This window comes from Chelonia mydas, chromosome 1 (assembly GCF_015237465.2).
Source record: "Chelonia mydas isolate rCheMyd1 chromosome 1, rCheMyd1.pri.v2, whole genome shotgun sequence".
Taxonomy (NCBI): domain Eukaryota; kingdom Metazoa; phylum Chordata; order Testudines; family Cheloniidae; genus Chelonia; species Chelonia mydas.
In genome coordinates this window covers 336,770,206-336,796,286 of record NC_057849.1, presented here as the reverse complement: position 1 = coordinate 336,796,286, position 26,081 = coordinate 336,770,206, and the positions used below count along the sequence as shown (strand labels likewise).

General features: G+C 47.2%; 1 protein-coding gene across 5 annotated transcripts in view; it reads right to left on the bottom strand.

Moving 5' to 3' along the window:
• Window positions 1-26,081, bottom strand: part of SFMBT2 (Scm like with four mbt domains 2) — a 192,190-nt gene that overhangs the window by 134,779 nt on the left and 31,330 nt on the right. For all 5 annotated transcript variants that reach the window (XM_037889346.1, XM_043520689.1, XM_037889348.1 and 2 more), the window contains exons 3-4: window positions 10,715-10,809; window positions 5,941-6,181 (exon numbers count right to left, since the gene is read on the bottom strand). In XM_037889346.1, coding sequence (XP_037745274.1) covers window positions 5,941-6,181; window positions 10,715-10,809 — 336 coding nt within the window. The remainder of the gene's footprint in view (window positions 1-5,940; window positions 6,182-10,714; window positions 10,810-26,081) is intronic.

The window sequence follows — 26,081 nt, the reverse complement described above, 5'->3', positions numbered from 1 at the left end:
AAACCAGATGTCAATCAAAAGACGTTGCTGCTCTCTGCGCGTTTCACAATGCATAATTTAGCCTCTACACACTTGTCAAGTTCTGTGCGGGGCTCTTCTACCTGACTGTAAATGTGTTCGGGAACCCAACTGTCATCAAGAGAGGGAAACAGCACACGGAGACAAATGGCTAGGAGAGGGGGGAGGCCGATTTTCTTTCACAATTAAAGACGTTATTAGTAATGGAAGTTCAGCAAGCCACAAATTATTTTTTAACTCTTCAGAAAATAGTCCAGGATACGCGTGCAGCTATTACATTGTAGGGCATAAAATTCACCTAGGGAGTCCAAGGCCATTGGAAAACCCAAGTCAGTTCTGCAGCAGAAAGGAAGGTGGTCCATGAGGAGTCCACGAGGAGCAGCTGAGTTCTGCACCAGTTCCACATAGGCCAAAGTGAAGGGGAGGTTTGGGGTATGTCTACACTGCAGTGTAAGCCCAGGCTCTGACTCAGGCTTGATCCGAAGCCCCCCTTCAGTCTACACACAAATCTCTCAGACTCAGGCTCAGACCCAGTGACTAACCAGGGTCATGGTCAAGGAGCTATGATCACCCAGATCCATAAACCCACTCTTAATGACTGAGCACGGGTTGTGGCCCCATTCCAATCTGGAGACTGGAACAGCAACTGCAGAACGGCCCTACAGTGTGCCCTGCCCATGATTTGAGGATTAGGTTCTGTGCCACCCACTTACGGTCTAAACCCACTGAAGTCAAAATCCCATTGTTTTCAATGGGCATTCAGTTGTTCCCCAGGCAAATCATATTTGCTCAGGCTTTATGCAGAGGGGTAAAAACACAAGAGGTGAAATTTACCTGCATTAGGCAGCACTGGTTTATGCCAATGGTTAAATTATAATACAAAAAACAATCTATCCCAGGATGGGACTTTAGAGCCGCTCAGCAATGTAGCTATAGACCATAAGGATGTCTTCACACTTTCTTCTGCAAGTTCATGAATAAACATCGGTTCATTCAAATGAGTTTTATATTAATTCATTTAAATAATTTTCATTTTGATTTGAATGGTAAACAGAGCTATTCTGCCAGGAAAGTTGAGTTTGCAATTCAAATTACACACCAATTTGTAATGAGAAAAATATAATTAATGGCAAGAGTTGAAGTAACTAATTTTACTCCTTTGATTTTCTACAGTAAGGAGTGGGGAGGGTGGGGGACAGGGAGACACACAGGTTATGTCTACACTGCAGCTGGAAGGATGTGTGCCTCCCAGCCCAGGCAGACAAACCCCTGCTCAGGCTCATTGTAGATGTGGCAGTACAGGCAAGCGAGCAGCCTTCTAGAGCTCCTGGGTCCATACTTGGATGGCTAGCCAAGGTCACCCCATGCGCTGCAACGTCCACATTGCGAAAACCAGCAGAGTCAGCACACGTCCGGCTGCCACACATTCTGTTCCAATGCATCACATCATAATGTCACTGCAGGGCATAACGTGACTTGATATTATGCTCATGGGCATGATGATGCAAAGTTAACGCCTCCCCATACATAATAATGTAACAGGCAGTAAATTAAACTACTTCCTTATATTGGGATCATAAACAATAATTATTTGGCAGCTGCCCCTTGGAAGCACTGTATGCGCCGAAGATTAAATCAAGCCCTATTGATTTGCTAAGCTGAACAAACCCATTCACTCCCCTCTAATGAAATTCATAATCTCCTTTTTCATTTTGTGGTGCTGTAATGTGGTATTACTTTTACATGTAAGACTAGCACTGATCAGTTCTTTCTGGTAAGCAGAACACAATACAGTCCCAGTGCAGCCGTTCTGCCAGTTTAACAAGTGTGTCTTTGCAGATTTGCTTATTAAACAGAGCCCATCAACTACTGAATGAAATCAAATCTTAATGGCTGGCCCACGGCCATGCTGCTTGCACTTCTCTTTGCAGTGACGGCCCGATCCTGCATTTCATAAGCAGCAGGAATTCCAGCTCAGATCAAGGAGTGCATGAGAGGGCCCTTAAAATGCTGGCTGCTCTCATTAAATATGGAGATTAAATTAATTTTTTAGAAGGCATGATAGTGAAATAGGGTGTGATGCTAAGAACACAAAAAACTTTTGGGAACGTCGTATAAAATAGCAATTTCTCTTGTACCAAATACAAGGGGCTTATCTTGCAGCCCTTTCCCAGCCAAAGCTCCGTCTGATTTCAATAGGAGTTTGACAAAGTAAGGACAGATGCACTCACCGAGCCAGCAAAGCACTGAAGCAGAAGCAGGACTTTAAGCCCAGGGGTACATGCGTGAAGTTACGCACACACTACTGGCCAGATCTTCAAGAGTGCTCCGCACCCAGCAGCTCCCGGTGTTCTCGATGGGAGGCGTCAGGGGCTGCATATTTTTTAAATCCTGGCCACTTCAGTAAGGTGCCCAAGTGGGAACAGAGCACTTCTGAAAACCTGGCTTTTTATGTTCTTTCCAGGATCAGGGCTGGAGTAAAAAAAATGAGTAATGACCCCAGGACTTAATCCAATAGGCAACGGGTAATATTTCAAAAGCACCTAAGTGATTTTGGAACCTGAGCCCCAAGTGACTTGGTCACCTAGGAGCCTAAAGTCCATTAACTTTTAAGTCTGCTAGGTGCCTAAGTCTAACAGTTATGTGCCCCATAGATCTTCAGCTTCTGCCTTACCTTGCAGGCACCTAAATTCCCTAGATGCCTAAATTTCCACCAATAAAGTCCCTACGGTGCCTACATTTCTGTCAGTGGGCATGTGCAAAACTGCACAAGCCCTGCTGCTGTTGAGCTGCTCAGCCGCGTAGCTCACTCCTCAGCCCTGGCAGGATTCACAAACTGGGCCTTCTCCACCCGTCTCACCTGCAGGGCCTGATCTGATAGTGTGCCCTGAGCATGCCTAACCTGCACAAGACAACTGGGGAGGCACAGACATGGCGTGAGTGTGATTATATCCAACAGCCCAGCGGTGGGGAGAATCATGTGGGAGATCCAGGATTGCGGCCCCACGCTGCCTGATTTGAAGCAGGGACTTGGCCCCAGGTCTCGCACCTCCCAGCAGAGTGCCCTGACCACCAGTTTACTGGGTATTCTGGGACAGTCTCTCCATCTCTTCTGTTGAAGCTGTTCCACTTTGTATAATTAATAGTCATGTGGCCAGAGAGAGTGTGTGTGTATAACTTTACAGCCCAGTGATTAAAGCACTCAACTGTGAGACCTGCATTCAAATCCCTGCCTCTAAGCAGGCAGAGCAGGGATTTGAACCCAGATCTCCCATAGAAGGGCAATTGGCTGTCTCGATTTTCATGCAAAAGGGATGACCTGGCTGAGCCACATAACTCCAGGAGAAGGTTCACAGCTATGAATCCTAAGCAGAAGCAGGTGCCTTCCTTGGGCCTAACTGGGCACCTAAGTACCTTTGAGGATATGGGCCCTAAGCCCACCCCTCTCCTTAGCATTATCTACTGGCTAGCTTAGGCAGCTCCCTGCTCAGCATGCTGGCTTGTCAGAATCCTGTTCTTAGGCACCTAACTCTCCCCTACGCATTCTATAGGGAGCCTGGGAGCTTAGCTCAGAGCTGTAAATTCCACTGGGCAGCAGGGCACCTAAGAGTTAGGTGTTGCACCACTTAGCACTGCAAAATGCCTAAGTCCCTTTGTGGGCCTAACCCTAAATTACTGATGCCCAGATCCTCTCAAGTATTTCAGCTCCTAAGTTCCAAGGAAATGAGACTTAGGAACTTTGGAAAGTTGTTACCCATCATCTGTGCATTAAAGTTTGTTCATTCAATGAAAAAAAAAAAAAAAAACAGTTTCCACCACACTTTTTCGAGCGAGCAGCCTGAATTCAGCACCTACCCTGACCTATACCCTACTCCAGTGGTCCCCAATCTTTCTGTGGAAATAACACATTCCTATTCCTAGAAGACTGTGGCGGGCGCCAGACACCCCGCCGCCAAAATGTCGCCGAGAAACAGTAACGCTTCTTGGCAGCATTTCGGCGGGCGGTTCTCCGGCGGCCACGCTAGGCGGCAGTATGTCGGCGGGGCGGTGTCCTGCAGGCGCACACAACTGCCCTGGCGGGTACCATTGTGCCCCCTGGCACTGCGTTGGGGACACTTGCCCTACGCAACCCCAATGGTTGCCTGGCACTGCACTGCACAGGGTACAAAGGGGGCACAGGGTACAAAGAGGGCACATGAGTACAAATGCTGAACACTGAACTGTACATCAGCACAGAATTTGGCCACCCAAGCTAAACCGTGCACATGGAAGTAGCCAGCACCAGGAAAAGATTCCAACCCTTCCCTGAAGAGCAAATGCCTCTAGTTATATAACAATCATTATTTTCTATTATAGCAGTCGATAAATCCTCTTACCCCTTGACCCTGGCATTTCATGATTTAGTTTACGGCACTATATATTTTCTTACCGCATTGATTATAAGCCACATAATAAAAGGAGTTTTAAAAAAAAAGAAGCCACATAAAAAATTAGGAGACCAATAAAAATCTAACCCCTCTGAAATCAGCCTGATTTATTACAGCTTGGCTAACAAACCTTTCAATCACATTTGCGTTCGGGTATCAAGCTCTACTTTTGTGTTTTTTATAAATCCATCCTTTTTTATTCAAGGGACACAGTCAGGCCAAATCGGGTCCAAAGACGTCTACAAACCAGATCGGTTTTCTGCATACGCCAGGAAATGGGCCAAATTCATCCTTAGCTCAAGTGAGCATAGCTCCCATTGAAGAGACACCACGGGTCAGTCTGATGCAGTATCTCTGCCATAATCATGTACAACATGCAAATGAAATGTCAACCTTCAGAATAGTCATTAGAAATAGGCAGTAACCCTCCCCCCCCACCCCCGCCAAAAAACCTCTCAGACCTCAGAAGCATCATTTTAAACATTCTTTCATTTGATTCCCAAAGAACTCGAGTGTGGGGCTAAATCTTCATCCCACAAAGATTGAATGAACTGGAACAGTGCAGCGAACATAAATGGAAGGGTGGGGAGAAGAGCATCCTCTGCCCAGCTGGAGTAGATTGGTAGCTATTCCATGGAAGCAACTACAGCCTCTGGGCTTCAGCAGCCCACTATACGCCCCCTATGCAAGAGCATGGCCAACCCATGTCATGGAGCCATTGGCCCTACTTGCTTCTTTCCCTACCGCACTGTTGCCCAGGACCACCATGATACACTGTTCCTCCGCAGGCAGGGAATATGGAGCTCCCCTGAGCTGACTTTCTCGCCTGCTCAGCGAAACCACAGCCGTCACCCATCAGAATCTTGCGCATCTCCACAACTGAGGAGCCATAGTTGCCTCTTGTGAACAAGGCCCAGATTCTGCTGTCCTTGCTCAGGCAATGCGCCCATTGTCTTTAAAGGCTGAGTAAGGACTGCAGGATTTGGCCCTGAACGGTTTCTGATCTTTCCAAAGCAAAGCCGGTCAGGATTCCAGCATAGGGACAAAGGGCCTGAAAGGTTTTTTGTAGGATTGTAGCAGAGGGCCAAATTCTGACCTCAGTTACACTCAGCCTCCGTGAGGCTGGACTGGAGTAAGAAATCAGAATTTGGTCTTTTCTTGCCAGAAGTATAAGGCCATTTTTCCCCGATGGAAAACTTTGGTTTTGCAATATAGGGACAAATTCCCTTCCAACACTTTCATCTATAAAACTTTTACATTATTATTATTACGATTTGTTGAACAATTCCCTTCCTAGGACTTGATCCCACAAGTTCTTGGCAAGCAGAATCCATCAGTGAAGTCTAAGGGCCAATTTCCCAGTTGGTGTAAAGTGACCTCAATGGAGCTACATAGGTTTACACCAGCAGAGGACCTGATGCAGGTTGATTGTAGGCTTGGAGTCAAACCAGATCTTATACTAGACCATGACCCCACCAGAAAGCACAGAACTCACCATCTGGAGGCATCAGTACTTTGTTGTTCTGCGTACACCAGCCCACTGGATGAAGGTCAGCTGTCATCACATCGCACCAGAAATCTGCCCGGCGATCATCTCCATAGCCACAGTAACGTAGCAACAAGAGCTGCCCACACGTTGTAATGATCGTAGCCACCCAGTAGGTGTCCGGATTGTTCTTGTTGGCCACTTCTAACTTCATCCCTGGTTGGAAACTGCTCTGAAGGCTGATTTCAACCTTGCAAAATTAGAAATAGGTATTATTTTTCCATATAACAGAAGGAAAATAAGGCATGATCTCTATCTGAGCAACGCTAGCAGGCAACATTCTTAGGTGCATAGTGGCATGGTCTCGCAGACAGGGCACTAAATAACCATTCGGGGAACCACAGTTCCATCCCTAGCTCCGCCACTGACTGGTTGAGTGAGCTTGGGCAAGTCACTTTATCTCTGACCCTCATCTATTCAGACCATAAGCTCTTTGGGGTAGAAACTATCTATTATGATGTGCCTGGACACAGTGGCACCCTGATCTCAGTTGGGCCTCTAGGTGAGACTGTCGTGCCAGTAATAATTTTAAGCATGGCCTCTGGGAATGGGTGAAGCTCCACCCCATGCAGAGGGCCAGCACAAGTCCTATGTGCCACTACTAAAGACTCACTTGAGCTGGCGAGAAAGCCAACGTATGATCCAAAGAACTTGTTGCTATGCAGCTCCACCAGAAAATAACAGGCCCGATTCTGGTTGTGTGTGAGGTGCTTTATAATTGAGGCCTGGTCCTCAGAGGTGCTCCATACCTGTAATTCTGTCTCTCAGGTGTAGAGCACCTCTGAGGACCAGGACCATCTCAGAGCCCTTTATAAGCACCCTGGGCCTAATCCTGCCCCCACGGACGTCAGTGATAATGCATCCACTGACCGCACTGGATGCGGGTCCATGCTCTCGCTGATTAAGGCTCTTAACACCCTGGTGAAGAAGGCACAGGCAGCGTCACCAGCCACCATTACAGACGGCTGAAGAGAAGAAGTTCACAGCAAAACTCCCATTGATGGCAACAGAAGCAGGACTGGGTCCCGAGCAACTTGCCTGTTGAACGCTAGAGAATACAAAACATATTCTGTAGGACAGTGGTTCTCAATCAGGGTTACGTGTACCCCTGGGGGTACTCAGACGTGTTCCAGGGGGTACATCAACTCCTCTAGATATTTGCCTAGTTTTACAGCAGGCTACATAAAAAGCACTAGCGAAGTCAGTACAAACTAAAACTTCATACAGACAATGACTTATTTATACTGCTGTATACACTGTACACTGAAATGTTAGTATAATATTTATATTCCAATTTATTTATTTTATAATGATAATGCAAAAATGAGAAAATAAGCCATTTTTCAGGAATAGTGTGTTGTCACACTTTTATATTTTTATGTCTGATTTTGTAAGCAAGGAGATTTTAAATGACATGTAACTTGAGAGCACGGAAGACAAATCAGACTCCTGAAAGGGGTACAGTTAGGGTTACAGGGGTACAGTTGGCAAAGGTTGAGACCCACTGCTGTAGGACATTCCTAACCAATGGAGTTAAATCTGAGCATATGCCTTATGCACTAACTTTCTGTATCACTTAAGAGTTCTTCTGATGTCTCCAGTTTTCCCTCCCAAGCTTGGAAGAAAGTTAGTCCCCTGGTTAGGGTACCTGCCTAGACTTGAGAAGACCCGAGTTCAATTCCCTGCGCCACTTCAGACTTCCTCTATGACCTTGGGCAAGGTAGTCTCTGTGTGACTTAGTTCCCATCTCTAAAATGGGGATAAAAACACATCCCTACCTCACAGGGAAATTGTGAGGAAACACGTGTTAAAAACTGCTGTTAAAGGTTGACATTTAAGTTGACATTTAAGTACCTAGTATGGATACAGAAGAGGAATACAAGACTGCCTAAATCCATTTCTTGTGTCTCGTCTTATACTTCGACTGTAAGCCCCTTGGGGCAGGGACGCTTTTCTGGTCTGTGTTTGTACAGTGCCTAGCACAATGGGGTCCTGGCCCATGACTAGCGCTCCTAGGTTCTACAGTAATGCACATAACAAAAGATTGCCTGGGGGTCAACTGTAACAGTGTTTTGCTAGTCTAGAGGAATGCAGCTCCTCTGGAGTTGGGAAGACTCCTCCTTTACCTGCCTCACACATGATTACTGCTGTCTAAGCACTGACGAGTTGCATCATTTAATTATTTTCATACCACAGGTCCATTTGTCCGGTATCTGTGCATTCACCTTCCGTCAACAGGAACTGCGTACGTGGCTCGGGGCTGGTCTATGGCCCTTCCAGCTAGTCTCTTATATAGTGACCATCTCCACAGAACCTGAGCACCTCATAAAATGATCAACTACACACATTAAGCTGTAATGATCTCTCTCCGCAATGACCAGCCTGTGACATTTTGGGGAATGGGGATTTTTTTGTGTGTGGCATAGCTATACAAAAGGTGGGTTGTAGACATGGATTTTGTCTCTCTCTCTCTCTCTCTCTAGAGGCTCCAGGGTCTCACCCCTAAGGCTGAGAGTTCCATTGTCCCAGTGGAACGTAGCCATTGGGGAAGGTCACAGTCACAAAGGATGAGGTGGGGTCCCTAGGTAACCCAAGCCAATGCCACAGCGGTGGGGTTCTCAACCTTTTTTTTTCTTTTTGAGGCCCCTCAACGCACTATAGAAATTCCATGGTCCTCCTGTGCCACAACAACCGCATCCGGGCATATCCATTTGATTAAAAGCCAGGGCTGGCGTTAGGGAGTAGCAAGCAGGGCAATCGGCCAGGGTCCAACACCACTGGTGGCCCGCGAAGCTAAGTTGCTTGGGCTTCAGCTTTCTGCCCTGGGCCCCAGCGAGTCTAACGCTTGCCCTGCTCTCTGGTTTATTTTGACAGACCCCCTGAAACCTGCTTGCAACTCCCCAGGGGGGCCCAGACCCCTGGTTGAGAACCACTACCATAGAGAGCTTTGAGGATGGGGTACGAAAACTTGAGCTGGAGTCAGTATTCAGCAAGGAGTCAGTGCACAGAGCAGAGGGTTGGAAGGAGCGAGTTGCTCTCACCGGACAGCTGTTGTGCTCTGAACCAACTGTCGATTGAAGGTCAGCAGTTTCACATCAAGGACAGAGAATTACAATAATCCAGCCAGGCGGGCAGTGGCGTGTGAATCACTGTGGCTATGTCAGAATTTGATAGGAGGGACTGCAATCTCCTTGCCTCACGTAGGTGGAATTGGGAGCGTTTTACAACCGTAGCTCTTTGAGTATCCAGAGGAAAAGACCAGGTGGACACTCATGCTGAGGATTCTCCAAAAAGCATGCCTCTCCCCTCCAACATCGAGTCATCATTTCCAGAGTCATCCCGCAGCCAGTCTCAGCCAGGCCTCTGTACAGGTAGCTGGGAGATGGTGCTGTGTGCATCTGAGGAGAAGATGTAGTGGTGCTGGTTACATCCGTATCGAATGGGATGGGGAGAGACAGGAATGTTGTGGGGCTCCACAGGTGAATGCTGGGGAGATAGAGGAGAAGGTGCCCATCACGGCTCTGGGAGTGGCCTGAGAGGGGCAGTTGAACTCATCTCTGAGCAAACCCACTAATCCCACCATGACTCTGAGGTGGGATGGCACCATTTTAGAGCTGACTATATCAAATGCTATGGAAAGGTCTAGCAATAAAAGCATGAGCATATGACCCTGTCCATAGCCAAGAAGAAATCATCCCTCAGGGCCATGTCCTAACCTGAAGCCTGCTTGGGAGGAGTCCAGGATATTGGCAGTATCTAGGAGTTGAGCTTCCCAGTTAGTTTGCTTAGGAACTGGAGGTTAGAGAATGGATAGCAGCTGGAGAGGTCGGTCGCGTCAAGCAATGGTTTCTTAAGTACTGGCTGCATTGTGATGGCTCTGGGACAGCAATAGATTTCCCTTCTCAAAGAAAGTGCCAACAATCCCAGTCCGTAGGGATTCCAGGTGCTCTCAATGCTCTTCCACAAACCAAGAAGGGCCTGGGGCCAGAGCTGCAGACGGTGGTTGTTTTACCATGGTGCTTCCAGAATTCCATTGTGCGAATGAACCAACTTCACATGAGGGAAGGTATCATATTCTCAGGCCTATGATGGTTGTATGGCTTCAGGTGCCCACAGAGGCCATTTCTGCTACTAGAGAGTTTCTCTGAGATGTAGGCTGATAGCTTGTCACTGCAAGAGACACCATTTTCTGGAGCTGAGAGGAGGCATTCCACGGTAACCAGGCTATTTAACATTGACAGGCTTCTCGGAAGAGCCTGTTTTAAGGAGGGCTTTGAAGGAACAACATGCATGCAATTTCTGTGTGGTGGGGTGGCCTGGAAGAAATTAAAGGGCTCGAGGAGGCGGGAGAAGCAAAGGATGCAGGATAGAGAGTGGGAGGGAATGAGTGCTGAATGTAGGCAAGAGGAACGCAGTACAGAGCCTTGAGAAGGCGTAAGGATGAGAAGTTTGAATCCGAAGTAGAGTGAGAAGCCAGTGGAGCCAAAGAAAGGCATGAGAACAGGTGTTCAACAGGAGAAGGAAGAGGATTTTAGGAGGAGAGGGAAAGGATTCCAGCATTTTGGATTGGGAGGAAGGAATTTGAGAAGCAGAGAGAAAAGTTTGGTGATGTTTCCTCAAGAGCCATCAGCCATGCCTTTAAATTTCCCAGGATGACCCTCTCCAATCAGAATGAAAAGGGGAAGGGCACAGAACTTTCTCAAGGCCCAAGTGAAGCACGTACGTGTCTGAACGAGGTGTGAGGGGCAGCGCTTGCTCCTGTTTCTTCCAAGTATTCATCCCAGTTGAAGTCGGTCTCCTCGATGCTAGAACCTTCATCTGTTGGGGGAGGGAGGGAAAAGCAACATAAAATTAGAACATGGTTAATGCAGGCAATAAACTACACAATGGTAACAGCCGAAAGTGGGAAATTGGCAGGCAGTAAAACCTCCACACAAGATAAAAAACCTCTGTTGTAGCAATTATGCTTATTTGGATTCCATGGGTTTTACTGCATTTCCAGGAAATTATTTGGTTTGCTGGTTTTAGCAGTTACACCTCCAGAGATTAAAGAACCCGGCCTTTGTGGTCCAGTTGGGTGAGTGAACAGAAACGATTGTACACGGCACTGCAAGAGAGCCAACACTATTTCACAACTCATTTTATAATGTTCACATTAAACTTTCACTTCTCCTCCATCAGTCATCATGAGTGTATGTTGTGCGGTTCAGGGGGTAAACATGCCAAACAAATAATAAAGTCTGTGACCCGAAGAATTTATGATCTAAGGGCCCTGAGCCAGATCTTCAGCTGCCGTAAGTTACAGTACTGACACTGAAGCCAACAGAGGGATAGAGATTTACACCACCTTAGGATCTGCCCCCCTACTGGGTGCACTGTTGCAAAGACGTTAGTATCTATGTGTCAACACTGCCTTTTGCTGGATGGAGTCAGAACTACTCAACTGCGTATCATAGGCCCTATAATGTGAACAGCTAGGGGAAATTCCCCTTTTATTTAATTAGTCAGAAGCTGAGCTTTGAAAGCAGGAGCCCTGCTGTGGCTGTGAAGAGCCAGATGATGGAACTCAGATGCCATCTCCCAGTTTCCCATTACAGCTACTTATAATTTTTTGCTTTTCTATAACACCTTTCATGTGAAGACCTCAAAACACTGTACAAACAATTAACTGATCCTCACAACATCCCGTGAGATATATAATGCTACCCCCATGTTACAGATGGGGAAACTGAGGCAAAGACCATTTTCATATCTATCCTGAGATCACACAGGAAATCAGCTGCAGATCTAAGAACAGAATCTAGATCTTCTGACTCTCGAGCTTCTGTATTAACCCCTATATACTCCATCCCACACCTAAAGATCCATAATTATTCACAGGTTTTGCTACATATCTGTACAGCTCCTAGAACAACGGGACTAAGGTCTCAAAGTGCTGCTGAGATACAAATAATACAAATTACAAACAAATCTTCTTTCACTGATAGAAAATCAGCCACATCTGATTGCTTTTATTTTACTTTAAAATAATGTTTCCAGGCAATCTTGGAAGAACGATTTCAACCCAGAGCAAATATTTACAGTCTAATACTGAGGCTCTGCAATAAGCATTTATCAGGCAAACTCCGAGAGACCCTTTCCTTCCAAAGCATTCATCAGCGTGGCCATGATGTAATTAAAGTGGCCCGTGACGAACTGATTGAAGAAACCTCCCCAGACAGTTTTATGAAGAAAACGGCAGGGTTAATTTATTGCCTTTATTGCTACAGGTCTCCCATTTTCAAGATCCAAAAGTTATATCATGTAACAGGAATGTCTCATTATTAAAAGGAAAAGAAAGAGGTTATATTTGCTGCCGATGTAGCCAGACACACATCTGAGAAAAAAAAAAAAACCAGATGACAGCAGAACTGCATTTTCTAAACATATCCAGCATGGGAAAGGGGGTCAGAGAAGAAATCACAGCCCTATTTAGTGTTAAATACACTAGAACTTCTTTTGAATACTGGGTTATAAAAACAGTGAGTCCTGGGGCCAGTTTTGTTCAACATCTTCATTAATGATCTGGATGATGGGATGGATTGCACCCTCAGCAAGTCTGCGGATGACACTAAGCTGGGGGGAGAGGTAGATATGCTGGAGGGTAGGGATAGGGTCCAGGATGACCTAGACAAATTGGAGGATTGGGACAAAAGAAATCTGACGAGGTTCAACAAAGACAAGTGCAGAGTCCTGCACTTAGGACGGAAGAATCCCATGCACCGCTACAGGCTGGGGACCGACTGGCTAAGCAGCAGTTCTGCAGAAAAGGACCTGGGGATTACAGTGGATGAGAAGCTGGATATGAGTTAGCAGTGTGCCCTTGTTGCCTAGAAGGCTAACGGTATATTGGGCTGCATTAGTAGGAGTGTTGCCAGCAGACTGAGGGAAGTGATTACTCCCCTCTATTTGGCACTGGTGAGGCCACATCTGGAGTATTGTGTCCATTTTTGGGGCCCCCCACTACAGAAGGGATGTGGACAAATTGGAGAGAGCCCAGCAGAGGGCAACAAAAATGATTACGGGGCTGGGGCACATGACTTATGAGGAGAGGCTGAGGGAACTGGGCTTATTTAGTCTGCAGAAGAGAAGTGGGGCGGGGCGGGGAAGGGCGGGATTTGATAGCAGCCTTCAACTACCTGAAGGGGGGTTCCAAAGAAGATGGAGCTCGGCTGTTCTCAGTGGTGGCAGATGACAGAACAAGGAGTAATGGTCTCAAGCTGCAGTGGGGGCAGGTCTAAGTTGAATATTAGGAAAAACTATTTCACGAGGAGGGTGGTGAAGCACTGGAATGGGTTACCTAGGGAGGTGGTGGAATCTCCATCCTTAGGGGTTTTTAAGGCCTGGCTTGACAAAGCCCTGGCTGGGATGATTTAGTTAGGGTTGGTCCTGCTTTGAGCAGCGGGGATTGGACTAGATGACTCTTCCAACTCTAATCTTCTATGATTCTGCCTCACCTGCACTGCTTCAACCTGGTGTAACTACACAGGTCTAAATCAGGAATAACTCAGTTGAAGAGATTTCTGATAATAGGTGGCTCTTCAGTCTAGCAGGAAAAGGCATGACAGGATCCAATGGCCGAAAGCTGAAGCTAGACAAATTCAGACGAGAAAGTAAGGAGCAAACTTTTTTCCCCCCAACAGTGGAGGGTAATGAACCATTGGACCAACTTATCTAAGAGCATGAGGAACCTCCAGCACTCAAGACTGGATATCTTCCTAAAAGAGATGCTATAGCCCAAACAAAAGTGATGGGCTAGAGGCAGAGATTACTGGGTGAGGTTCCATTACCTGTGTTATGCAGGAGGTCAGGGTGGATGACGATAGTGGTCTCTTCTAGCCTTAAAATCTATGACTCTATGGTCATGTCTACAGAAACACTTCCTGTGCGGCAAGCTGGGATATAAATCTACATTGCTCAAGGTCACATGTCAGTGACAGAGCTAGGAATTTAACGCAGATCTCCTTTACCATAGGCGTCACTAGACTGAGCTAAGAAATCAGGCTCTGTTTGCATTCAGAAGTAAGATGGGTGCAGTAAAGTGACAAACATAAAAAGCACCTGTTTTAAAAATCCAAATGAAAAGGGCAAGACTGAGCCAGATAGAGTGTTGGAGGGCCGGGAACCCAAGCAGTTATCGCACCAGACCTCCGGCTGTCATCAGGGCGGTAGAGGTGCCTGGTTCCTGACCCTAAGCTAGGAATCTTCTGGTCTCCACCTGCATCTAGGTGACAGCCCTTAAGGGGTTGTGGTAGGGAGACCCAGGCACTCTTTCTCCACCATGTCCCAGCTCAGGGCCCTGTGGGAAGTAACACTGGCAAGGTCCTCCCTGCAGAGAGTCTAAGTCTGCTGTTCTGGGCCACTTCCTACCTATAGATCCCTTCAGTTTGGGGCAAGGTCCCTATAGTCCAAACAGTCAGTTACTTTAAAAAAAGCCCAAAGGAGCAGGGTGTAGCTGGAGCTGCTGGTTCTCAAGGGGGTGGTGGCTGGAGAAGCCTCTTCCTGTGGGCCATCGTGGTCCCCGTCTCAGGCTCAACCTTCTGATTGGCTTCCCAGAGAAGGATTCCTCTTTCCTGCAGCCTGTCCAGCACCTTTACCTGGGTTCCTGGAGCAGGCTCAGCAGGCCAAGAGGGTGGGAGCTAACTGGGCTCAGTATTGCCTTTTAACGCCTCTGGGTCCAGGTTGGGTTTGTATACCCCATCACATTGAGATGGAGAGCCTCCAAGGGCTGAGCACCCCTCCTGCTGCAGAGACCTCAAGCCTTTGCTCTCAGTCATACCATTTCATTCTGCTGATTTCTCTACAGACTTTATCAGGAAATTACTTTTACTGTGTCTGTAAAAATAACATCAGGGAACCCGTTTATCATGGGCTCAGTGTCTTGTTTTGCTCAGTTTTATTACAGAGAAATGGAAAGGACTGAAAATTCCCCAAAACCTCTTGTATTGTTTCTGTTTCTTTTCTGGAGTTCTGCAATAGCATCAGCTGTGACCACAGTCGGCTTGCCTAGGGGTTGGGCCAGGAACAGAGAGTCAGGACGTTCTATTCCCAACTCAATCAGTGATTTACTGTGTGCCCATGGGCAAGTCACGTAACCTTTTCCTGTGCCTGGGTTTCCAAATCGATTTTTGCTGATCTCTATCAAATGGTTCAAATCCCTCGGATTGAAAGGAGCTATATAAATGAAAAGTATTTAATAATATTGGAATTATTATTATTCTAAAGAGTGGTTTTCACAAAGTCATACCATCTACCAGTACTCAAGTCCTGTATTCCAAGGGCAAAAACCTCGCTCCTGAAGTCACTGGTAAAACTCCCACTCATTTCAAGGGGCAGGGGCAGGGTGGTGTCAAGATTTCACCCCAGGGTGTTCGCTGGGTGATGGCTAATTTTATTATATGCTTACACTGGTGGGTTCCAGTTATTGATCCTTTTGCTCTATGCTCTTTTTTGGTGAAACCGTCACACTTGTCTACACATTTCATGTACCTGTGGGCCTGGGTATGCAAACAAAATAAATAGTAATCAGCTACTACCATCGTAATGGTTTTAAAGTGCTCTGGGATCATCAGTTGATAAGTGCCATAGAAATTAAAGGTACTTCAATAAAACTGCAGCCATCCAGGACTTCACTGTCAACATTATAGACCGTGTGACTACGGGAAAAGCCTCAGAGTGAAAAAAGAACCTGGATCCTTTGTTCTGAAAGCCCAAATTCCCTACCAACCAATCTGTCGGAGAATTCCCTTTAAGAGTCTATGGCACACAGCTAAGCAGTTCTGATACTATCCTGTATCTATTCCTATGTTCTAGCTAGTTATGTTTTTTATCAATGAAAGAACATAAGAACAGCCATACTGGGTCAGACTAAAGGTCCATCTAGCCCAGTATCCTGTCTTCCGACAGCAGCCAATGCCAGATGCCCCAAAGGGAACGAACAGGACAGGCAATCACCAAGTGATCCATCCCCTGCGGCCCACTCCCAGCCTCTGGGAAACAAACAGAGGTTACAGATACCATCCGTGCCCATCTTGGCTAACAGCCATTGATGGACCTGTTCTCCATGAATTTATCTAGTTCTTTTTTGAACCCTGTTATAGTCTTGGCCTTCACAACATCCTCTGGAAAAGCATTCCACAGGCTGACTGTGTGTCCTGTGAAGAAATACTTCCTTTTGTTTGTTTTAAAACTGGTGCCTATTACTTTTATTTGGTGACCTCTAGTTCTTGTGTTATGAGAAGGAGTAAATAACACTTCCTTGTTTACTTTCTCCACACCAGTCATGATTTTATAGACCTCTATCATATCCCCCCTTATTCGTCTCTTTTTCAAGCTGAAAAGTCCCAGTCTTATTAATCTCTTCTCACATGGAAGCCTTTCCATACCCCTAATCATTTTTGTTGCCCTTTTCTGAACCTTTTCCAATTCCAATATGGCTTTTATGAGATGGGGCGACCACATCTGCACACAGTATTCAAGATGTGGGCGTACCATGGATTTATATAGAGGCAATATGATATTTTCTGTCTTATTATCTATCCCTTTCTTTTAATGATTCTCAACATTCTGTTAGTTTTTTTGACTGCCACTGCACACTGACTGGATGTTTTCAGAGAACTATCCACAATGACTCCAAGATCTCTTTCTTGAGTGGTAACAGCTAATTTAGACCCCATCATTTTATATGTATAGTTGGGATTATGTTTTCCAATGTGCATTACTTTGCATTTATCACCATTGAATTTCATCTCCCATTTTGTTGCCCAGTTGCCCAGTTTTGTGAGATCACTCTGTAACTCTTCGCAGTCTGCTTTGGACTTAAAAGATCTGATTTGGATTCCAATCTGGAAATAGAAAACTGAGGGAAGGATGTGCCAGCATTTAGGGCACTAGTCTAGGACTTGAGAGACCTTGCTTCAAGCCCCTGCTCTGTCACAGGCTCCTTGCGTGATCTTGGGTAAGTCACTAAGCCTCAGTTCCACATCTGTAAAATGGGGATAAGAGTACATCACAAGGGTGTCATGAGGATAGATACATGAAAGGTAGTGACGCACTCAGATCCTATGGTGATCGGAGCCACATAAGTACCTTACTTAGACAGATAACGCAGTTCCTCATCTGTAAAATGATCTGAATTTAAACTTATGTGACGATTTTGCATGTAATAGCCAGCAAGCACTCAGAAGCCAGATTGAATGGTGAGAGGAGAGAGCACTTTGATTATCTCCATAAGCACTCACCTGAAACTGACTGTTCAGGTTTCTGGAAACGACTAGTTCATGCTCAGAGAATTTAATACACACATTACAAGAAGGGGAGGTACTATGCTAATCTGCTACCTGTCCTTAGAAGAGCGGGGAAGGGAAGGTGATGTTTCTATTCATTGCATGGGTTGTCTGTGTGCATACTTAAGGACAGTGGTTCTATACCAGGACTCCTTGCTACATCCCTCCCCTCTACTCTGGTCCCATCTAGCCAGGATCTTCTCCACCCCACTATCACCACCTCTCCGTTAACAATATGGGAAGGGAAGCATGATCATGATCCCATGACATCAGCTCATGTCACCAAGCTTGAAAAGAGATGCTTAGGAATTCAATAAAATTCACTGATTAGCCAGGACCACAGATGTGGAGAACAACAACCTGGCCCATGGTTGCTCAGGACTTCCAAGTTATCATCCCTACCCAGCCCAGCAGGTTGCTTGGAACTTCACGACAGCAACAAGCTGAGAAATAATACTTCTGTGGAGTCCAAGAGCTGCTCCAGAATGCAGTAAGTATTAGATATATTCCCCTATGCAGTGCTCACCCCCTTGACTCTTCTCTACATCCCTCTCCTCTCTCCCCCGGTCCCATCTAGCCAGGATCTTTCTGGCCCCTCCTCCCCACTGTCACCACCAACACCTGTGCTATGCTCAAATACATTTCTGCCTCCTGTTACTCTTCCCAGTAATGTGCACTTAACAAGCGGTGCTGCCTTCCCCCTTGCTTGTGGTTCTGGTAAAGCCTTTTAGCTTAAACGGGGGAACAACTGAATTCCTGTCCCCGGAGCCCTCCTCCCTATGAGCATGCAGGATTTCTCACAGGCTAAGGAAGGGAATATAGTGGAAGCCGCTTGTTAAACTCTTGGCAGCTCATCACTGAAAACTGGTTTCTCAGACATCTGCACCAGTGTTTCCTCAAACTGTGAGGCCTGTTTCTCCCCAAGGGAAACTGAGGCAAGGGCCGGGAAAGTGACCAAAACAACAAGACTGTTTTTCCTCTCCTGACTGAAGTGTTGTCACAACAGACTCAACTAAAACCAGGGCCAGCGACTGCATGAGGAATGGAAATACCTACTGTAAGGCCTGCTTACTACACAGGAAAGGATCCGGCTGGGGAGAATCATAGAAATATAGGGCCGGAAAGGATCTCGAGTGGTCATCTACTCCATCCTCCCTCACTGAGGCTGCATAAATGAACCTAGACCATCCTTGATAGGTGTTTGTCCAACCTGTTCTTCAAACCTCCAATGATGGGGATTCTACAGCCACTCTTGGTGACCTATTCCAGTGCTTAACTACCTGCAGATTAAACCCATTGCTTCTTGCCCTACCTTCAGTGAACATGGAGAATAATTGAGCACCCCACTCTTTATAACAGCCCTTAGCCTATCTGAAGACTTATCAGGTCCCGCCTCATTCTTCTTTTCTCAAAACTAGCATGCCCAGTTTTGTCAACCTTTCCTTACAGATCAGGTTTTCTAAATCTTTTATCATTTTTATTGCTCTTCTCTGGACTCTCTCTAATTGGGCCACATCTTTCTTAAAGTGGGACGCCCTTAACTGGACACAATAATCTATCTGAGACTTCAACCGTGCCAAGCAGAGTAGAATAATTACTTCTGGTGCCTTACATATGGACACTCCTGTTTATACACCCCAGAATAGTAGCTTTTTTCACAACTGCATCATATTCTTGGTTCGTATTCAATTTGGTATCCACTGTAACCCCAAGATCCTTTTCTGCAGTAGTACTCACTAGCCAGTCATTCCCCATTTTGTAGCAGTGTATTTGATCTTTCCTTCCTAAGTGCAGTACGTCGCACTTGTCTTTACTGAATTTCATCTTGTTGATTTCAGACCAATTCTCCAATTTGTGAAGGATGAACTGAATTTTAATACTGTCCACCAAAATGCCTGCGACCAGCATGGTATCATCCACAGATTTTATAAATTCTTTTATCCATTATCCAAATTATTAATGAAAAATATTGAATAGTATCAGACCCAGGACTGACCCCTGTGGGACTCCACTTGGTGGGTCATCCCAGTTTGACAGCAACCCGTTGATAACTACTCATTGGCCTTTCAACCAGTTGTGCATCCGTCTTATAGTAATTTCATCTAAACCACATTTCCCTAGTTTGCTTATGAAAATGTCATGGGAGACAGTGTCAAAAGCCTTACTGAAATCAAGATATATCCGATCTACTGCTTCTGCCCCATCCAGTATGCCAGTAACCCTGTCAAAGAAGAAAATTAGGTTGGCTTGGCATGATTTGTTCTTGACGAGTCCATACTGGCTATTTCTTATCACTCTGTTATGCTCTACATGCTTACAAATTGATTGTTTGATCGTTTGCTCCATTATCTTTTCAGGAATTGAGGTTAGGCTGACTGGTCTATAATTCCCTGGGTCCTCCTTTCCTCCCCCAGCCCCGTTGAAGATGGGTATTAAGTTTGCCCTTGACGAGCCCTCTGGAACCTCACCCATGCTCCATGAGTTCTCAGAGATAATCCCTAAAGTTCAGAGATTGCTTCTGCTAGTTCCCTAAATCCCTAGGGTAAATTTCGTCAGGCTCTGCCAACCTGAATACATCTAATTTATCTAAATATTCTTCAACCTGTTCTTTCCTTATTCTGGCTTACACTCCTTCCACCTTGATGATATTAATTGTGTTACACATCTGGTCACAATCAACCTTTTTAGTGAACACAGCAGCAAAATAGGCATTGAACACCTCAGCTTTCTTGGAGTCTTCCATTATTAGCTCATCTTCCCTGCTAAGTAATGAACCTACACTTTCATTCATCTTTCTCTTGCTCAAAATGTATTTGTAGAACCTCTTCTTACTGCCTTATGCCCCTTGCTAGCTGTATCTCATTTTGTGCCTTAGCCTTTCCGATTTTGTCCCTACGTGCATGCGCTATTCTTTTATACTCATCTTTAACAATCTGTCCATGTTTCTACTTTTTGTAGGGCTCCTTTTTGATGTTCAGGTCTTTAAAGAGCTCCTGAGGGAGCCATATTGGTATCCATCGCTTTGGTAAAGAAAGCCAAAGCCCTCCTGTTGACATCATCTGTACAGCCATGCATTCTTCTCCAAGATGTATCTGTCCCTGCCTGGACTCTTACCTTCAGCAGGCACAATGGACGAGAACACATCCTGCACCCCCAAGTCTTTAACCCTCGCTCCCAGAACTCACTGCTGATCCATCTGGGTCATACCTGGCAGTATCATTGGATGAGCAGCATGGGGTAGTGGTCAGAGGGACAGATGAACCTCAGCAACCTTTCCATGATGTCTCGGATGCAGGCTCCAGGAAAGCAGCATGCCTCCTAGGAGGTCAGGTCAGGTGGGCAGATGGATGCCTCCATCCCCCTCAGAAGTGAGTCCACCACCCTATATCTTCTCCCCTTGGGTGCATTGGCAGTGAGTCTCCCAGTCTTGGGGGAAGGTGGCTCCTCTTCCCCAACCATTGGGATTTGCTCTTTTCTCCTGTTGCCAATAGCGCATACTGGTTCTTCACCTTGATGGACAGGGGACCTGGGAACATCCTGCTCACATAGGCTTCCTAAAGCCAGCATTTCCCTGCACTTCTCATTCCGGGAATCCTTCCACCTGGGGATGCTGCATTTCCCTAACTCCCTACCCTGGGCACTGGGGGAGATCAAAGCTGGATGTGGATCCCTGGAAGATACAGGCACTGTCCCCAGGCACCCCCCCACTCCCTGTGCCTACCCCACCCACAAGGGACTGATCTTTTCCTTCCTGCTTTCCCTGCATCTTGCCCTCCAACAGCGACATGGCTTTTCATTGACTCATGGTTCCACTAAGCCAGGACCTTTAAAGGCTTTAATCTGCCCATCTCTGTTTCTTAGAGGAGGAACACAAGAGCAATGTTCGGGGAAAACCTAGTCTACCACTATCATCTAGAGAGTTAATCGGCTTGTCCTATATCGCAGGAGTGCTTCACATGAGGAGCAGCATCACTGTTCACTCTACCTTCCTGTCCCACTGTTTTAAATAACGGTCGCTGTCACATGGAGACAGGCCCAATTCTCCTCTCACTCTGCTTTGGTAAATCACAACTAACATTCTGAAGCCCCTGCAATAACACCAGTGTCTCCTCACGCACATCACTTTACAGTCAGGACCCCCGTCTACTCTCGGGTCCTGATTTCCCACTGCTTCACCCCTTATGCAGTCGTTTACACCTGTGCAAAGCTGTGGTAACCTACTACCCCTGCTGTGAATGACTGGAGAATTCCGGCTTCAAGGCACTGCATTACCCAGTGGAAAAGGTTTTCTCCTAAGATTTCTCACCATGGCTATCGTGAGTATAGTGGTACTCTAGTGGTACCAATGGTTGCAGGGCATGTGTATTATTATTTGTATTGTGTTAATGCCCAGAAACCCCAGTTATGGATCATTGCTTCATTGTGCTATGTCCTGTACAAAGAGGATTCCTGCCCCAAAGAGTTTATAAGCCCTGCTCCGAGCAGGCCTAGGCAACATAATGTTCAAAACATATGGGGCCACTGGCACCTTGCCTAGGCTGGCACTGCTGCTACCACCACCAATGGTGGCAGAAACTTTAGAAACAAAACACCAAAAGGGCCTAATGTTCATTCACATTTCTCTGGCAGTGCAAAGGGGCCTCCAAGCAGGTGTTAAACAAGCAGCTGCCAGAAGGGTGTAAAGGGACCTTAGTGTAAATGAGAATCAGGTTCCATGTGCTGACAAGGCCAAAGAGCTCAAGTTCCTAGAGTCCACTGGGGACACCTGAAAAGGCATTGGCTCCCAAAGGTACAAGCGGACAGACAGCGTCAGGAAAGTCAGCGTGTCTGCAGAAGACCTCCTGGTTGTGATTTTCACTCCAATAGATGACCAAAAGGAGGAGACATCTAGGTAAAGCTCCATGTGCGGCATCCAGCCCTTCACACACAAGTGCCTGTGACTGACTGCAGTGAGATGGTGTCTGCGTGTTGCTGGAACTCTCTGGTAGAACTGGGAAGAGCCTCGTGAGGAAGGAGAGTGGGGAGGGCTGAGCACAAGCGATGTAGAGTAGTTGGAAGCAGGGCGTTAGTGGTCGCAGCAAATAACAGTAGGAATGTGACACCGTAGGCTACCCTTCAAGGGTAGTGGGATCGAATGGTAAGCCCACTCCATCATGTGGCAAAGTCCTTTAAGAGTATGAAAGGTCCAACTATATATATATATATATATATACACACACACACACACACACACACACACATACACACACACACAAAGACCTAGGAGATACTGGGAGAGACGAAACAGTCTCTGAAGTAAGATGTGTTCATAAGAAAATCCTGTTACTGTTTCTTTAAGGGCCCAGAGCCAGGATCCTGCAGAAGGGGTGGGGCAAGGTTTCCCTTCCCCACCGCAACCAATGGGGAACGAGCTGGGAGAAGAGGACCAGTATAAATGCTGCCGCCTCCCACATAGCATGGCAGACACCAGGAGACATCAGAAGGGAAAGGCTGGCCTGCTGAGGACCCTGAAGCCTGATGGCTAATTAGGAAAAGGGGCCAGCTAAGGGAGAAGCTGGCAAAAGCCTCGCAACTGGCTAACCCATAACCCAGCTCCAAACAGGAGAGCAGGGGACTCCTATTTAAGGAGACCATTTTGAAGGACAAGCTCCAGCTCCAGGAAGTTGCTGGGGGAGTCTCCTGGAACAGGACAAGAAGTTCAGAGGCCCAGAGGAGGGCAGGAAATGCTTCAAGTGCTTGATTTTGTTGGTAGTTCTGAGCTCTACTGAAGGGCCTGGGGGAAGCCCTGAGACCTGCTACTCTGGAGAGAAGAGTGTGATTTTTTTTTTTCACTCACTCCCATGGTGAGTTGGAAGGACTTTGCTGTTGGCCCAGGAGAAGCCGATGGAAGGGACTTCAAAGTGGCCAGCTTGAGGTCTGACCATTTACGGCTAGACTTGGACATCCCAGAATTGGACTGAACTTTTAAGTGACTGGGCTGGAGAGCTAGGCCTCAGAAGGCCCAGACAGAGATGGACAACAGGAAGAGATGACCAAGGGGAAGGCATGACTACCCCACACCTACCCACAAGGGGACATGCCGGAGTGACCACTGCCTATCACAAGGAGCCGTTGCCACTCTCAGTCTCCATCCCAGATCTGGCACAATTCACAGCGATAAAAAAAAAAATCGTTCTCAACTGACTGCTGTTTGGGGTTCGGTTGTCCAAGAAGCTTCCTTCATAACTGGCAATCCCCAAGAAAGTGCTCTATGGAGGCTGAACTCCCTTCTCCCCCTGCAGAATGAGGATGGGGCACAAGGACCCAAGGCCGAACCAGGGACCTCCAGAGCTGAAAGGCTAAATCTCTACAGCTTGAGCTAAGACCCATATCCTCTGTGGAGTGGGCATAGGAAATAGGGAGACACATAACACATACTGAATAGTGGCTTACATACCTCTTCTGAACAGAAGCACGTCCCAAACATTTGCGGCCCAAAGCAGTTCACATCCCAAACAAGCTGCCACATACAACTGCCATCTTAGCCAAAGCTGGAGACCACCAGAGCTATAAACATGAATTTGCACTAAAGAGCCAGGCTGTGTACATGGGGACTAGATTCATATTCTCTACTGCCCAGTGGGTTATGCGTGTGTGGCTGCAACCTGTGTTCTGTGAATACACAGAGAACTTCCATCTCCGGGGCTGATGACCTAGTGCCTTTCATGATGAACCTTTAATTCACTTCCTTTTACAAGGCATCAGATGAGATCTTCTGGGTCATGGACGAAGTAGCGGGAAGCAGAATGCCTCCAAAGTGACAAATCTATTCAGTTCAGATGTCACTGCCCATTTACAGTGGCCTTGGATTTCTGCCATGAAAACTGAGGTGAAACACCAAAAAAACGCCAAACAAACAAGGGCCTAATATCAGCTTTCTAAAGAGCAAAATGAAATCCCTGTTGCCCATGGAAGTAGAAAAATGACCGGATGTTGTGGATGTGAATGTTGATGGTCAGGAGACAGAAACCTTGAGTGACTGAATTCCTAGAATGCTGAGTATGGACAAGGGACGGCCTGAAAAGAGGCAAAGAGGGGATCAAATAAACCACTTGAGGAAGAGCAACGGGTCGAATTTGAAACACAAAGAAAAGCAGTTTGAAACTATTCAGTAGCCTCCAAAGAGCTCAGGAGCCCAATCCTGCCAGTTCCCCAGGGCTTCCTGCAAGGTGCTGTGCCATGTTAGAAGCTCCCAGCATCATGCCCTTAGAACAGGGGCGGGCAAACTTTTTGGCCTGAGGGCCACATCAGGTTTCCGAAATTGTACGGAGGGCCGGGTAGGGGAGGCTGTGCCTCCCCAAACAGCCAGGTATGGCTTGGCCCCTGCCCCCTATCCGACCCCCTTCCCCTGCTTCTCTCCACCTAACAGCCCCCCCTGGGATTCCTGCCCCATCCAACCCCCTCCCCCCGGGGACCATCCACCCCACCCAGCTCTCAATCCCCTAACCCTAACTGCCCCCCCGCCGCCCCATCCAACCCCCATCAACGTCCCGACTGCCCCCACCAGGACCCCTGCCCCATCCAACCACCCCTTCTCCTTGACCGCCCCCGGACACCCCGTCCCTAACTTCCCCCCGCCGCCCCATCCAACCCCACTCTCCTTCCTGACTGCCCCCCCAGCACCCCTGCTCCCACTCAACCCCCCTGTTCCCCACACTCTGACCGCCCCGACCCCTATCCACACCCCCGGCCCCTGACCACCCCCCAAACAACCCCCCAAACTCACCTGCCCTCTATCCAGCCCCCCGCCCCCTCGCCCCCTTACCGCGCTGCCTGGAGCACCAGTGGCTGGCGGCGCAGCTGCACCAGGACAGGCAGCCGCGCCGTGCAGCACAGAGCACCGGGTCAGGCCGGGCTCTGCACCTGCGCTGGCCCAGGAGCTCGCAGCTCCGCCGCCCACAGCATTACGCCAGCGGTGCAGTGAGCGGACGCTGCGGGGGAGGGGGAACAGCAGGGAAGAGGCCGGGGGCGAGCCTCACAGGCCAGGAGCTCAGGGGCCGGACAGGATGGTCCCATGAGCCGGAAGTGGCCCGCAGGCCGTAGTTTGCCCACCTCAGCCTTAGGATCTTATTCTCCAGGGTGCTGTACACTCTCAACTAGGGGGAGTGGAGGGGCATGGTCCCAGGCAGATTGAAGCCCTCGGAGAGCTTATCTTTGATGCAAGCATTGTAGCAGAAGCCAGATGCTTTGGAGATGATATGCAAAGAAGATGCGTGAGCGAGATGAGTTCAAAACCTAGCGAAATAACCCATCCACTGCAGCATCAAAGCTTAGAGAACAGTGAGGCTTTCACTTTTAAACAGAGGTTGGATGCATAAAGAAAAGGCTTCCGAGGTTTTTCAGATGTGATTAAAAAAAATAAAGTTATGACTGGCAAATCTGTTTGAGTTCCTTTCAAATATAACGCAGAACTATTGATTCTTTTCTTCAAGAGGTTTATCAGGAAGGTGAACAACAGAACACTAACAGCATGGTCTGAAAGAAGAGATCGAATAAGTCCTGAAAAAAGTATCGAAGGGGATTTTAAAAGCATTCACCATTGGTCTAACTCTGCTTTTCTTGAAGCCAATGGAATTTTAATCATTGACTTCAAAGGGAGCGATGGTTAAATGTCCATTGGCTTCATGGGAGAAGAGTTAGGCCAACACTGAGCACACCTGAAATTCCTCCCCTAATTCTTACAATGTACAGGGGGGGCGGGCAAATTTTTTGGCCTGAAAGCCACAT